Raw genomic sequence first — 13,601 nt, 5'->3', positions numbered from 1 at the left:
TTTTCTTTTCTTCGTGATTGAGACATCAAGTCATTCATTTAGCTCATGATGCTACGGCGCACGCGACTGACAAAAAACGATGAGGTTCGAGATCTCCGCGCTGTCACGTTTCTCTCAGGAGCCAACACACGTGCAACTGAAGGGTCTTAGCAGCGAAACAAACAATTACACTTGACAATGTTCTCAATGTTATATTAAATATCTGACGTTCATGCTATGCTTTTTTTAAACTGCAAGTGTTTAGCCTGGAAGTTGATTTTATCCGTTTGTTTTGCTGTGTCTTAATTTAAACTGGTTAATTGAAGTAAGATTCTGAACAAAAGTGGCCTTTTTCTCATGTTAATGTCTTGATGAAATAATAATGAAATTGTGCTTGAGAGTTTGTTCACACTGAAATAACATTTTATTTCAAACATGAAAAAACTGGATTTTTTAAATTGATTTAACTTTGTTTTGGGGGCGGGGGCGGGGTTGTTTTATTAAATATGCAAATATATGCATGTATAAACAGACGAAACCTCATTTGCATAAATGACTGTCAGTGAAAGAAAACTTGCAAGAATATCAGCAATCCACTGAATATTATTATTATTAATAATAATAATAATGACGAAACTGTACAAATCGCCGCTCGTGCGTTAGAAACCGAAACTCGGCACCGGAAGTGACGACATGTGCGTCGAATCGTGTGCTGTTCAGTCAGCGCCTGGTGTGTTAGAAGTGTGCACTCCACAGGGCGTGTCCTCGGTTATCTCCGGCAGTGTGAAGTGCACTGGGGTAGGGAGTGTGGAGGGGTTTGGGAGCGGGCCGGTGGGGATGATGATGCAGAGTTAGCTCCGGGTTTAACCGTCACCACAGAGCCGCCTATCCTCCTGCACCGGTCAGAGACGGAATAATAATAATAATAATCATAATAATAATAATAATCCTATAATAATAATCATTCATTTCATCTGCACTGTCACTTGTTTAGTCCGGTTTAAGCTCGTTTCAGTGTAGCTGTTAGCCGAGAAGCTAATCTAGTTAGCTAACTAGCTTGTTTGCTAATATGGTGTTAGTCTGATCATTAACTGTAGAACTGTGTGTGTGTCTACAGGACTGAGCTGTAAGAGTGTGTGTGTGTGTGTGTGTGTACAGGACTGAGCTGTAAGAGTGTGTGTGTGTGTGTGTCTACAGGACTGAGCTGTAAGAGTGTGTGTGTGTGTGTGTCTACAGGACTGAGCTGTAAGAGTGTGTGTGTGTGTGTGTCTACAGGACTGAGCTGTAAGAGTGTGTGTGTGTGTGTGTGTGTGTGTGTGTGTGTGTGTGTGTATACAGGACTGAGCTGTAAGAGTGTGTGTGTGTGTACAGGACTGAGCTGTAAGAGTGTGTGTGTGTGTGTGTGTGTGTACAGGACTGAGCTGTAAGAGTGTGTGTGTGTGTGTGTGTGTCTACAGGACTGAGCTGTAAGAGTGTGTGTGTGTGTGTGTGTGTGTGTGTGTGTGTGTGTGTATACAGGACTGAGCTGTAAGAGTGTGTGTGTGTGTGTGTGTGTGTGTGTGTGTACAGGACTGAGCTGTAAGAGTGTGTGTGTGTGTGTCTACAGGACTGAGCTGTAAGAGTGTGTGTGTGTGTGTGTGTGTGTGTGTGTGTGTGTGTGTGTGTGTGTATACAGGACTGAGCTGTAAGAGTGTGTGTGTGTGTACAGGACTGAGCTGTAAGAGTGTGTGTGTGTGTACAGGACTGAGCTGTAAGAGTGTGTGTGTGTGTGTACAGGACTGAGTTGTAAGAGTGTGTGTGTGTGTGTACAGGACTGAGCTGTAAGAGTGTGTGTGTGTGTGTGTGTGTCTACAGGACTGAGCTGTAAGAGTGTGTGTGTGTGTGTGTGTGTGTGTGTGTGTGTGTGTGTGTATACAGGACTGAGCTGTAAGAGTGTGTGTGTGTGTACAGGACTGAGCTGTAAGAGTGTGTGTGTGTGTACAGGACTGAGCTGTAAGAGTGTGTGTGTGTGTGTACAGGACTGAGTTGTAAGAGTGTGTGTGTGTGTGTACAGGACTGAGCTGTAAGAGTGTGTGTGTGTGTGTGTGTGTGTGTGTACAGGACTGAGCTGTAAGAGTGTGTGTGTGTGTGTGTGTGTACAGGACTGAGCTGTAAGAGTGTGTGTGTGTGTGTGTGTGTACAGGACTGAGCTGTAAGAGTGTGTGTGTGTGTGTGTGTGTGTGTGTGTACAGGACTGAGCTGTAAGAGTGTGTGTGTGTGTGTACAGGACTGAGCTGTAAGAGTGTGTGTGTGTGTGTGTGTGTGTGTGTGTGTGTGTGTGTGTGTGTGTGTGTACAGGGCTGAGCTGTAAGAGTGTGTGTGCATCATGAGCTCATATTTTGATGAACATGACTGTGAGCCCACAAACCCAGAGGAGCAGTACAGACAGAACGCCCTGCTGGAGCTGGCCAGGTCATTACACACACACACTTCTACACACACACTTCTACACACACACTCTCATACAGTCTCTCACACTCTTATACACACACACGTACACACTCACACTCTTATAGACACGCTCACATGCGCACACTTACACACAAGAGTTACAAGAGCTGTAACTCTTCTGAGCTGTGTGTGTGTGTGTGTGTGTGTGTGTGTGTGTGTGTGTGTGTACACTGTATGTAGTTCAGAGTGTATTTTGTTCCTGCAGGTCTCTGATGCAGGGTTTGGACGTGGACTTTGGATCTCTGGACGTTTCCGAGTGGGATCAGCGTCTTCCTCCTCCTGCAGCCAGAACTGTAGTGCAGAGTCTTCCTCTGTGTGTCATCTCCCCACAGCAAGCAGGTAACGTCCCACGGCACCAAACCCAACATGACCTTCACACACACACACACACACACACAAACACACACACTGCTGTTTCCTCCTGCACTGGAGTCGAGAGAGCGCTCAAGACGGTCCTTAGCTTTCCACTGCGCTTGGTGGTTTGAGACAGAGCCCGAGGGTTGTGCCTCAGATATGCGTGTGTGTGTCTGTCTCAGATGAGTGTGTGTCTCTGTTCGAGTAGATAAAGGGCTGAAGTGTCCTGTGTGTCTACTGGAGTTTGAGGAGCAGGAGACGGTGCGAGAGATGCCCTGCAAACATCTGTTCCACTCTGGCTGCATCCTGCCCTGGCTGGGAAAGGTGAGGGGACACACACACACACACACACACACACACACACACACACACACACGACCATTACAGTGTGTATTCTTATGAAATCAACGCAAGACCCATTTGTTTCAGACTAACTCGTGTCCTCTGTGTCGACTCGAGCTGCCCACGGACAACCCCGACTACGAGCAGTTTAAAAAGGACAAGGTGAGCGAACCCACTGATTCATCACACACACCCTGTCACAGCACCACCCAGAGGCCAACAAACACATGACAGTCCTGAAAAATACCAGACGCTATTAAGGAGCTATAATTATATAAAGATACATACATATATGTGTGTGTGTGTGTGTGTGTGTAGGACCGGAGAAAACAGAGAGAACATCGTCTGGAGGATCTTCATGGGGCCATGTACACATGACACACATGACACACACACACGCTTTAAATGCAGGGTTTAAATCATGACATGTGGCTTTGACATGCTGCTGTCTCTCAGATGCAAGTACGTTGGACCAGGTTTATATAAATATATAACTGAACTGTACACATAGTGCTTTTTATTCTTATTACTGTCATTAGGTTTTATAATAAATATAATATCAACCTTTACACTGCTCTTATACAATCAAAATAAATCAGGATTTCCCATCAACTGCAGGAAAAACGACAGATTATTATTATTATTATTTATTCATTCATCATTCAGATTGTAATCAAGTAGAAATATCTGATCAGAGAGAAATCATCAAAACCATACAGAAATCTTACTTTTTATTTTTCCTTCTTTTTAATACACAAAGTGATTTATAAAATAAAAAATACTCTCTGCACCGGTTTATATTTCAGATTTGGAAATTTGATCCTTCGATCCTAAACGAGAGATTGTGCCGATTTAAAAAAATACACATTTTAAAAGACCTCAGTAAAAGTGTAAGAGGCTGCGGGGAGAAAAAGGGAAAAAAAAAAAAAAGAATCGTACAGAATGAATGAATAAAAGTGATTTGAGTTTTACTAAACGTGAATGTCTGGGCCTTTTTCTTAAAGCCAAAAATAGTACATACTTTGGTTAAGTGAACGCTGATGTAAAAGACGCTGGAAGCGACACGTCACAAGTCTATTGCTCTGTTGCTGAAAATGTGTGTTCCAGGCTGTTGAAAGTTTGGACGCTTTTAAAAAAAAAAAACCCCAAAACAAACGGGTGACACAGATCGGTGCAGTTGGCAGCGCCGCACTTCATACAGTGATGGAAGAGACAACTACAGATCGCGTTACAGCAGGCGACATTCGGATCGGTTCGGTTGTAAACGCTGTACGCCGGACACGTCGTTCCGTACAAACGGAGCCGGGCGAAAACATAAGACGGCTGAAACACGTTTCCCTTCTGTGAAGCTGTTCTCCCTCCTCGAACAGGCCGCGTGGTACAAAAAGAAATGAATAATCGAGGTTGCGAAATGGTAGCGCGCTCACCTGACTTGGGTTCTGTGTGCGTGTGCCGTTTCTGGCGTCCTCAAAGAAATAAAACCGTCCGCTTTAACGTGCGCACGATTTGGCGACGACACGCGGCGCACGTCTGCGGAGTTCAGAAATCGCCACTACGTATCCAATAAAATTCCTTTCTAAAACATCGGCAGTTTTCCAGGTGGTGATGACGACGCTCGAATACATTATCGTCTCTATAGTAACGGCCACGTTCACAGGGACTCGTACGGTCCACGTATACGGAGCTAAAAAAATATTTATTTTTTTTCGAAAAGTGCGTAATTGTTGCTATGGTAACGAGACTAACGTTCACGGAAGGAGTCTCCAGTGTCAGAACTCCGACCTTGCAGGAAACAGTGTCGATGACTTGAAGAAATGAGACGTTAAAATCGCGGGGCTAAAAACGATCCTCGCGGCACCGAGGACGTAAACAAGCTCCTCCGAATCCCGTCCTCGGGACAGGAAGCTTCGGCGGGTCCGGCGGCGGAATCCTCGAGGCGGGTGTGGTCGAGTACGAGCAAAACGTTTGTCCGGCAAACGTTTGTGTGGAATTCGAAACGAGATGCGACGGCGCAAACGACCGAGCCCTACTTTGGGTTTCGAGGCGCCTCTAGCGGAGGATTAAGGCCACAAACAGCTTCACCAGTGGGATTTCCAGGATCCAGCCTGGACGCCAACACACGGATTTACAGTTCGGACGGCTGTACGGCGGAAACCTGGCTCCATGTTGTGATAGCGACGGCTTTGGTAGACTGAACGAACACGGCAACGGCATGAAATGTAAAATTTTAAATACAAAAAAAAAGAGATTTTTGGCCGGAATTAATAAATATAAAAAAAAAGAAAGAAAAGAAAACTAATCACACATTGGCTACAAGTTTGACATTCATCATCAAGCTCATCGTTGGCATGAAATTTTGACGTAAATGGATGGAAAATGTAATTCATGGGTAGTTCCTGATGGACGGCTGGGAAAGATGACGCGAATGTGATTGATAATACAGAGATGACGAAAAGAATTGATATGTTAACAACAACAAAAAATAAAACAGGCATAAAGAGAACAGAACATCTATAGAATAATATATAGATATATATATATATATATAGATATTAAAAAACAGGCATAAATATTATCGTCTCTATAAGGCAGTGATTACTAACGACTGGAGATTTTTCTCGGGATGTGCGACTACTTGATTATCGATTTCAGGTTGTGTTTGCACAATTCTTAAACGTGCGCGCTGGCACGCTCCGGGACACGACGCACCTCGCCAGAACGTCGTCCGTGCGTGACGTGCAAAAAAAAAAAACAACAAACCGTTTCCGTACAGCAGCGAGCAGCTCCAGGCCACTAAACAACGGGGTCTTGTGCAGAAAAAAAACAAAAAACAAACGCGTGATAAAAACATACAAAACCCCAGCGTGTGCGCGTGTAACCGCTCCACGCTAACGTTACAGCAGCCAAGCTAAGCACCATGAGCCGTGTCTGCCAATCGACTCGCATCTCTTTCATTTCCGTGGAGCAGATCGGGCAAACCGAGGAGCGTGAAGATGGCAGGACGAGTGGAAATAGTGGACTTGCGGAATGGGTTTACTTTATTTGATTTGATTTGACCTGCACTGCACCGTTTAAGAGATAACATAACGTTCAAGTTTGTCTGTGATTTTAAGGGTGTGGCCTTGTTGAAACCACGCCTCCTCCACTTGGAAAGCCGTTTGTTAAAAACTGCGAGCTGCGCGGGTTGGTTATTAGGCGCACGATGGTTATTAGGGACGCGCCGGAAATCCGGCACTTGTAGTGTTCCGCTGTAAATATTTGCAGCGTCTGAAATGCCGAACGTTAAAGTAAAAATTCAAGATGAGAGATTGACGAAGGGGGCGGGCCTTCCAGGGGTGTTGGTTAATATGGCGACTGACAATCATTGTGATGTTTAAAAAAAAAATTTTTTTTAAAACGTGCCAAGATACCACTAAATCAGTGCAGTGCAGGGGAATTCTGGGAATTAGTTCAAGGCAGCAGTGTGTGTGTGCGTGCATGTGTGCGTGTTTTAGTTAAAGCATAGCTATGTTCTCGGGCATGCAGTTCAGCTGTGTAGATGTGGTGCTGCTCCGGCCCGGAGCCTTGAGCTCCCTGGAAGCCCCGCCCCCGAGGGGGAGGTTCCTCTGTATACCGGCCATCAGGGTGTCTCTGGTGACGGAGCCGAACTCGTAGGTGAACGTGCCGTAGAAGACGAGGATGAGGACGGTGAAGACCCACTCGCAGATGGCGGCGGCGTGCTGCAGGACGAAGCTCTCGTGGATGAAGAAGGCGCCGCCTGAGGCAAGCGGTTAGGGAAAGCAACGATTACAATGTAAACATTTTCATATCGCATTATTGTTATTATCATTGTTGTTGTACTGCCAGGTGAAAGTTTGGTGCCGGAAGGATACTGAGGACGAGGGCGATCAGAGAGCCGATGGCGAGCGCCACCCTCACGTGGGCCATCAGGTAATCGAGAGGCGTGACGGCGACACGGTACGTCAGCACGCACTGCAGACACACGAACACCATGCCCGCGGGAAACGCCACGCCCGCACCCACGTAGTGCAGAGTCTTAGCGTGGTCCACCTGCACCGACAGCCAATCAGGTTATTCGTCACACAGAAACGTGGTGAAACGGGTCACGATTATGAACGTGAGGGATATTTACGGTACAGACCTGGAAGTTCCCCACCATGACGAGTCCCACGGCGTTGATGAAGCCGCACATCAGGCTGCTCGTGTTGGTCCAACAGTGCTGACTGTGCTCTATGATCTGAGCATAGCGCAGCAGACACACCATCACCACTGTACGTACACACACACACACACACACACACACACACACACCAGGAAAGGTCAACCACTTTCGCTTCGTTTCTTTTTTTTTTTTTTAATCTTTGGCCAAATAGGAATGATAAACGTCATTCTGAATTTAAAAAAAGAAATACAAATAATAGTTTCCTAAAAAATAGATATATTTTTTTAAAAGCATGGGAAAGGAAGTGATGTGTTAGCTGATGCGTTTGCAGGCAGCGTGATGGTGTGTATCCCACTACAGTCCCCCTTAAATGTCGCAGGTGTGAATGAAAGCCTGAGCATCAGGAATTTATATTTATACTCAACACTTTTAGGATTTTCCTCCTCTGAATCCCAGATGGAGTCAGCTATTTTGAAATTCAAAACCCAAACAAATAAAGCATTTTCTCAGCAGTGTGTGTGTGTGTGTGTGTGTGTGTGTGTGAGGGGTAATAAACACCCCAGTAATGTCCAGACGCATCACTTCCCTTTTCCATTAGGAGTGCACCTCTCAGCACTTTACCTTCCCCCAAATCCATCCACATCATATTGATGTTTACACTGTGTGAGTGTGTGTGTGAGTGAGAGAGAGAGAGGCAGCACTCACCCATAAAGGCTCCCACATTGCCGATGAGGCTGAACAGACAGCTCTCTGGAGGAAATGAGCCGCATTTACTGCAACACAAAACACAATAAAGAACACCATCGACGGGCACACACACACACACACTCCGTCCTCCCGGCCACCCTCCTTCCGACCGGCCACACACACACACATACTCACTCCGTCCGCCCGGCCGGCCACCCTACCTCCGACCGGTCACACACTCCGTCCGGCCACACACACACACGCTCCGTCCACCCCTCCGTCTGTCCGTCCACCCGCCCACACATCCATCTGTCCATTTGCACACTTGTCCATCCATTTATCCACTTAGCAACTCATTGTTCCATCCACTTATTCATAATTTCATACATCTACTTAACCATTCATCCATCCATCCATCCATCCACCTGTTTGTACACTCATTTATCCACTCATCCACTTTCCTGTCCATCGATCCATCTTCTGTTTCCATTCAGTGTCAGTGATGGGAGAATTTTGGCCCAAGTCTTCTCTTTAATTATTAATCAACTCTAAGCTCAGCGCTTTGCAGGTGTGTGTGTGTGTGTGTGTGTGTGTGTGTGTACCTGATGAGTGGGATGTGCTGGATGGTGCAGCAGGTTTTGGGGAAGCCCCGTTCAGCCTTTTCCTCTGAACACGTCTCGTTATAGGACCTTCAGTGAACAACACAAACTGTAAATCGTGCTATAGTGGAGTAACAACAGGGAGATAAAACATTGCCATTAAACATGTCTGCACTCACCAGTTCTCCACAGGACAAACGTGGTGGTTCATAACGGCCATGGCATACCTACACACACACACACACACACACACACACACACACACACACACAGGGTTAAATTAGGATCCATCTTGATTCACACAGCTGGAGCGAACAGCAGATCTGATGTTTCCACACTCACACTATCCATATCCCGGTGATGGAGAAGGCGGCCAGGCTGACGGGCAGGATGATCCACGCAGTCATGAGGCTGACTCTTGGTCCTGCGCATCAGGGGGACAGAGTCGGGGGGTACAGGGGTGTGAGGGGGCGCTGATGGACCGGGACACGCAGAGGATTGACATGAGAGGAAGACTGAGACGGGGCGCTGCTTTCTGCTCACCACCCGGTCCGGGGAAGAGGGAAAAACCTGTGGGGGGGTTATGGGGTAAATAAATAGTTTATTAACTACACATTATGGATACAAGACAAATAATTTCACAATAACAACAACAACAGAAATGTGCATCAAGCAAACATTAGTACTATGGAAAACAAGTTAAAGAAGGAAAAGCAAAAGAGGTAACCTCATATTGCCAGCTAGTTCCTTTTCCCCCCTCAACCACAACCGATAAATCCCACCTCCTGCTTCACGATTGGCTACCGCGATTCCTCGTTCTGGATTATGATTGGCTAGTCTCATTCACTTCGCGCGAGGACTGGCTACTAGCCAATCACACCGCAGGGGGCAATACGGGTATGAAAACAACTCACACGCCGGACTGAATATAGCGAGTGTAACTAACGTTATGAAACCGGTTTGACGATTAAATTCATAACAAGTTCTTTTCTTAAATCGCTAAACAGTATCTTTCGTTTTGGCGGACATCTTGTTCAACTTTAGCGTCAATTTTTAACGTTCCAACGAGCCATAAAGCACTTTCCGGGTTTTTTTTCCCACCTCCCTAATACAGCTAAATTAGCCAAAAATGGCTAATCAGCGAACTTGTTCAATAGCGACGCCGACATTACAGTTTTTACGGATAATAATACTGAAATAAATTGACGTTAATAATGTAACAGTAACGAGTGCGCTTACCTGACAGCTAACTATCGCTAGCCTGCTACACTGTATAATTAGCCGACTAGCTTCGCTATTTCTTCACTTTAGCACTTCTTTAGAGAGAAAATGGCGTCAGTTCTCACGTTAGCTTTAACGCTGATGAAAAATCGACACTATTCTGGACATACCTTACGCGCTGTTATTCTCTTGGTACGTACCTAAACAACCTTGGTGATGTTGCTTTAAAGCTAACGCCTACGCCCGTCTTGTTTGGAGTTGTCCGCCCCGCCTTGTGGTCTTTGTAGTTCTCCGAGCCGCCACCTGTGTTCAGTTAAAACAAAGATGGCGGAACAAAGGACTACAATTCCCAGCATGGTGATTTAAAAGCGCAGCGCACAGCCGCGGTACAGTAACGCTACTTTTAATATGGAAAATAAAAGCGCGCAATATTTTTTTTATATAAAATGTGTAATTTTTAAACGATATTTAAGCCTAAATAAATGCAACATAGAATTTTTAGATTGTTCCGTATTTTTATATAACAACAATTTTAAACAAACCGTTTGGCTAAAGTTTTATATTTTTTAAAAAAATATATAATATATATATATACTGTTTTATTTATTTATTTGGATGATATTTTATTTCATGATGTAAAACTGTCTGATTCTCCAGTTTTTAAGTGAACACGTGCTGTCATTAGATACCTTACTGACGCACATTCAAATGACCATGAAGGTCAAGGGAGATGCAAACTTTTGAGCTACTAACCAGCAAAAACTGCTGCCAAGCTCAGCTGTGATAAGTCATCAAATACCACAGTTTATAAAATAATATGGTGGCTTTAAAAACGACATGCTATAAGTAATTTAGCTCAGAATCCATTCCCTGTGGGGTTTCCGCGAGTTTCAGATTCCTGTCCGCGGCTGACGTGAGTGGAACTCGACGTGGTCTGTTTATAGGCCGTCCACCTCAAGGTTCGACGTGTTGTGCGTTCTGAGATGCTTTTCTCTTCAGCACGGTTGTAGAGTGCTTATTTGAGTTACAGGAGCCTTCCTGTCAGTCTGGCCATTGTCCTCTGACCTCTCTCACACAACAAGACGTTTCCGTTCTGTGTAAACTCTAGAGAGTGTTGTGGGTGAAGATACCAGGAGATACTCTACACAGCCAAGTTTGTGTTCACCTGATCATTACACCCGTATGCACCCAAAAAGTCCCCGGTTCCTGTTATAATGCGCTCCACTCTTCTGGGAAGGATTTCCACTAGATTTTGGGGCGTGGCTGTGGGGATTTATGTTCATTCAGCTACAAGCACATTAATGAGGACAGGTGAGGAGGTCTGGGGTGCAGTCGGCGTTCCACTTCATCCCAAAGGTGTTCAGTGGGGTTGAGGTCAGGGCACTCGAGTTCTTCCACTCCAAGCTTGGTAAAGCATGTCTTCATGGAGCTCGCTTTGTGCACAGAGCCACTGTCATGCTGGAACAGGCAATACAGTGTACTCAAACCAGCCCATCTGACACTAACAAGGCTGCCACGGTCAAAGTCTTAGTCCCAAACTCCATACAAGTGTACAACATAACTACGGATGCAATCAAAATTATACCCCCCCCCCCCCCCCCCCCCCCCCATTACAAATCAGGTTTATTGTCAAAATGTACAGACTTTCAGCTGTCTGCAATGAACAAATAAAAAAAGCAGTCGAAATAGTTCAACACGACAAATGCTTCAAGTGGTTTCCCCAAATTCAACTGAAAATGCAACTTATAATGACGTCTCCAGTCTCTAAATCATTCAACCCCCTGAATAAAATCCCTCCACTCTGCAGTATTCCGAGGAGCTTGCAATTTTTTTTTAATTACTGCAGATTTTGGCCAAGGTGCGTCAGATGACGTCATCACAAAACGCATTCAAGCCAAAGCCATTCACATGCGATTCACATGCGTCGAACATGAGTACAGCTAAAAGGTCTCATTTACCAACAAACCCCACTGTGAAAGACCTTTAAAAACAATTTCCTGCGACCGTGATTTCACCAATTAAAGTAGTTTACCACAAAAAACTAAAATCAAGCATTTTTGGCCGCAGCAATCAAAAAAAAACAAAAAAAAAAACAACCCTCCATGTACAGATTGCTAATAGAAATTGAGAGAGAGAGATCGAGAGAGATAGAGAGAGAGAAATTATGTGCTAGATTTTAATTGGCATAGAATAATACTGAACAGTGTGTGAAAACACTACAGCACCTACCATGGCTTTTACTGGGACTGGTTTCTGCTTTAGAATAAAGTGTGACCAAATCAGTAAATGCAGTAACAGTTTTAAAGAATTTTCATCTCAGTCGAATAATAAACCTTTGTGCGTAAAAGGACATCCTACCCTTCATTTCTTTTTCAGTTAAGGGTGACAAGTCTTATATGTGACGCTTTTAAAACTGATTAAAATTGATCTCGTTTGAATTTTTCTTTTTAATTAAACTGCACTTAACATCAGTTTATTTTACTCAGCGACGGTTGCTTATGTAAAAAGTCCATCGTGAGGTTTTTGTGCATCAGTGAAGCTTCTTTCAAGACAGGGTGAAATTTTTTCCCCATCCCTTCATCAAAAACAACTTCTGAGGCGGCCAAAAGTCTCGGCATCTTTTCATCCGACTAATCGATGGAAGTCGTCAGTCATTCGAGGTCATGAAGTAAATAAAGAGAAACTGTTATTTCACCTCAAAACTTACAAAGCTGGGAAACTAGATTCATAAGACACACTCCAGCAAATCTGATCTGCTCAGACAACCAGCACTTTGCTGTAGGCAAGTGTAGCTTTTGTCCTCTTACTGTTGCCTTAGTTCAGAGCCGAGATCTAAACCCATGAGCATTCAGTTTTGGTAAACAGGGAGGTTTTTAGTGCGATGCAGCGATTTATGGCACGTGGTGATATGTTATGTTCCAGGGTGCTCTCGTAAGCGTGTTACCCATGTTAGTTATGCTGTCACAGCCAGTCCTGCCAGAGTCCCGACTCATACAACGTACTCTTAATCCGTCCTGATGCTCTGCTTCTGCACTTGTGGCTTACCTTCTGCTCCTGTGGATGGTTCCATACGGAGAACCTAAAAACACACACTTGCCAAAAACAGTTTATTCCCAAGTCTCACCCTTGCTTCAGTGGATAAATGCCAGAGTAAATGCTTCACTTTGGGCAGGGTCATTGTGATTTAAGTTACTGCAGAAGCGGGTCGATTGGTCAAACTTTCTGCAGGAGAATGTGGGATTGGTCAAACATTCTGTGGGAGTGATAGGGATTGGTAAAACCTCCTATGGGAGTGATCGGGATGGGTCAAACTTTTTGTTGGAGTGATCGGGATTGGTCAAAGTTTTTGCGGGAGGGATTGGGATTGGTCAAACCTCCTATGGGAGTGATCGGGATTGGTCAAACCTTCTATGAGAGTGATGGGGATTGGTAAAACCTCCTATGGGAGTGATCGGGATTGGTCAAACCTTCTATGAGAGTGATAGGGATTGGTCAAACCTTCTATGGGAGTGATTGGGATTGGTCAAACCTTCTATGAGAGTGATGGGGATTGGTAAAACCTCCTATGGGAGTGATCTGGATTGGTCAAACCTCCTATGGGAGTGATCGGGATTGGTCAAACCTTCTATGACGGTGATGTGGATTGGTAAAACCTCCTATGGGAGTGATAGGGATTGGTCAAGCCTTCTATGGGAGTGATCGGGATTGGTCAAACTTTTTGTGGGCGTGATAGGGATTGGTCAAAGTTTTTGCGGGAGGGATTGGGA

The 13,601-nt window shown here is 44.9% G+C and overlaps 2 protein-coding genes across 5 annotated transcripts; one reads left to right on the top strand and one right to left on the bottom strand.

The window, feature by feature from the left end:
• The first annotated feature begins 743 nt into the window (after window positions 1-743).
• Window positions 744-4,141, top strand: rnf181 (ring finger protein 181). Its single transcript, XM_017451543.3, has 6 exons — window positions 744-880; window positions 2,317-2,430; window positions 2,675-2,808; window positions 3,032-3,147; window positions 3,253-3,327; window positions 3,484-4,141. Exons 2-6 carry the CDS (start codon window positions 2,345-2,347, stop codon window positions 3,541-3,543), a joined length of 471 nt encoding a protein of 156 aa, XP_017307032.1. The 5' UTR covers window positions 744-880; window positions 2,317-2,344; the 3' UTR covers window positions 3,544-4,141.
• On the bottom strand, window positions 3,882-10,122 carry tmem150aa (transmembrane protein 150Aa). 4 transcript variants are annotated; one of them, XM_017451538.3, is made up of 8 exons: window positions 10,035-10,122; window positions 8,956-9,183; window positions 8,793-8,840; window positions 8,617-8,703; window positions 8,033-8,100; window positions 7,307-7,434; window positions 7,038-7,215; window positions 3,882-6,922 (listed from the first exon to the last, which is right to left on the bottom strand). In XM_017451538.3, the coding sequence occupies exons 2-8, from the start codon at window positions 9,018-9,020 to the stop codon at window positions 6,660-6,662; spliced, it is 837 nt and encodes a 278-aa protein (XP_017307027.1). In that variant the 5' UTR covers window positions 9,021-9,183; window positions 10,035-10,122; the 3' UTR covers window positions 3,882-6,659. The 4 variants fall into 4 exon arrangements, with proteins under 4 accessions (XP_017307027.1, XP_017307028.1, XP_017307026.1 ...); XM_017451539.3 differs by having other exon boundaries at window positions 10,005-10,093; XM_017451537.3 differs by lacking the exon at window positions 10,035-10,122 and adding an exon at window positions 9,853-10,028.
• Window positions 10,123-13,601: the final 3,479 nt, after the last annotated feature.

Source organism: Ictalurus punctatus, chromosome 22 (genome assembly GCF_001660625.3).
Source record: "Ictalurus punctatus breed USDA103 chromosome 22, Coco_2.0, whole genome shotgun sequence".
NCBI classification, from domain to species: Eukaryota; Metazoa; Chordata; class Actinopteri; order Siluriformes; family Ictaluridae; genus Ictalurus; species Ictalurus punctatus.
Note: the sequence above shows the minus strand (reverse complement) of the source record. Positions and strands in the feature narration are given on the sequence as shown.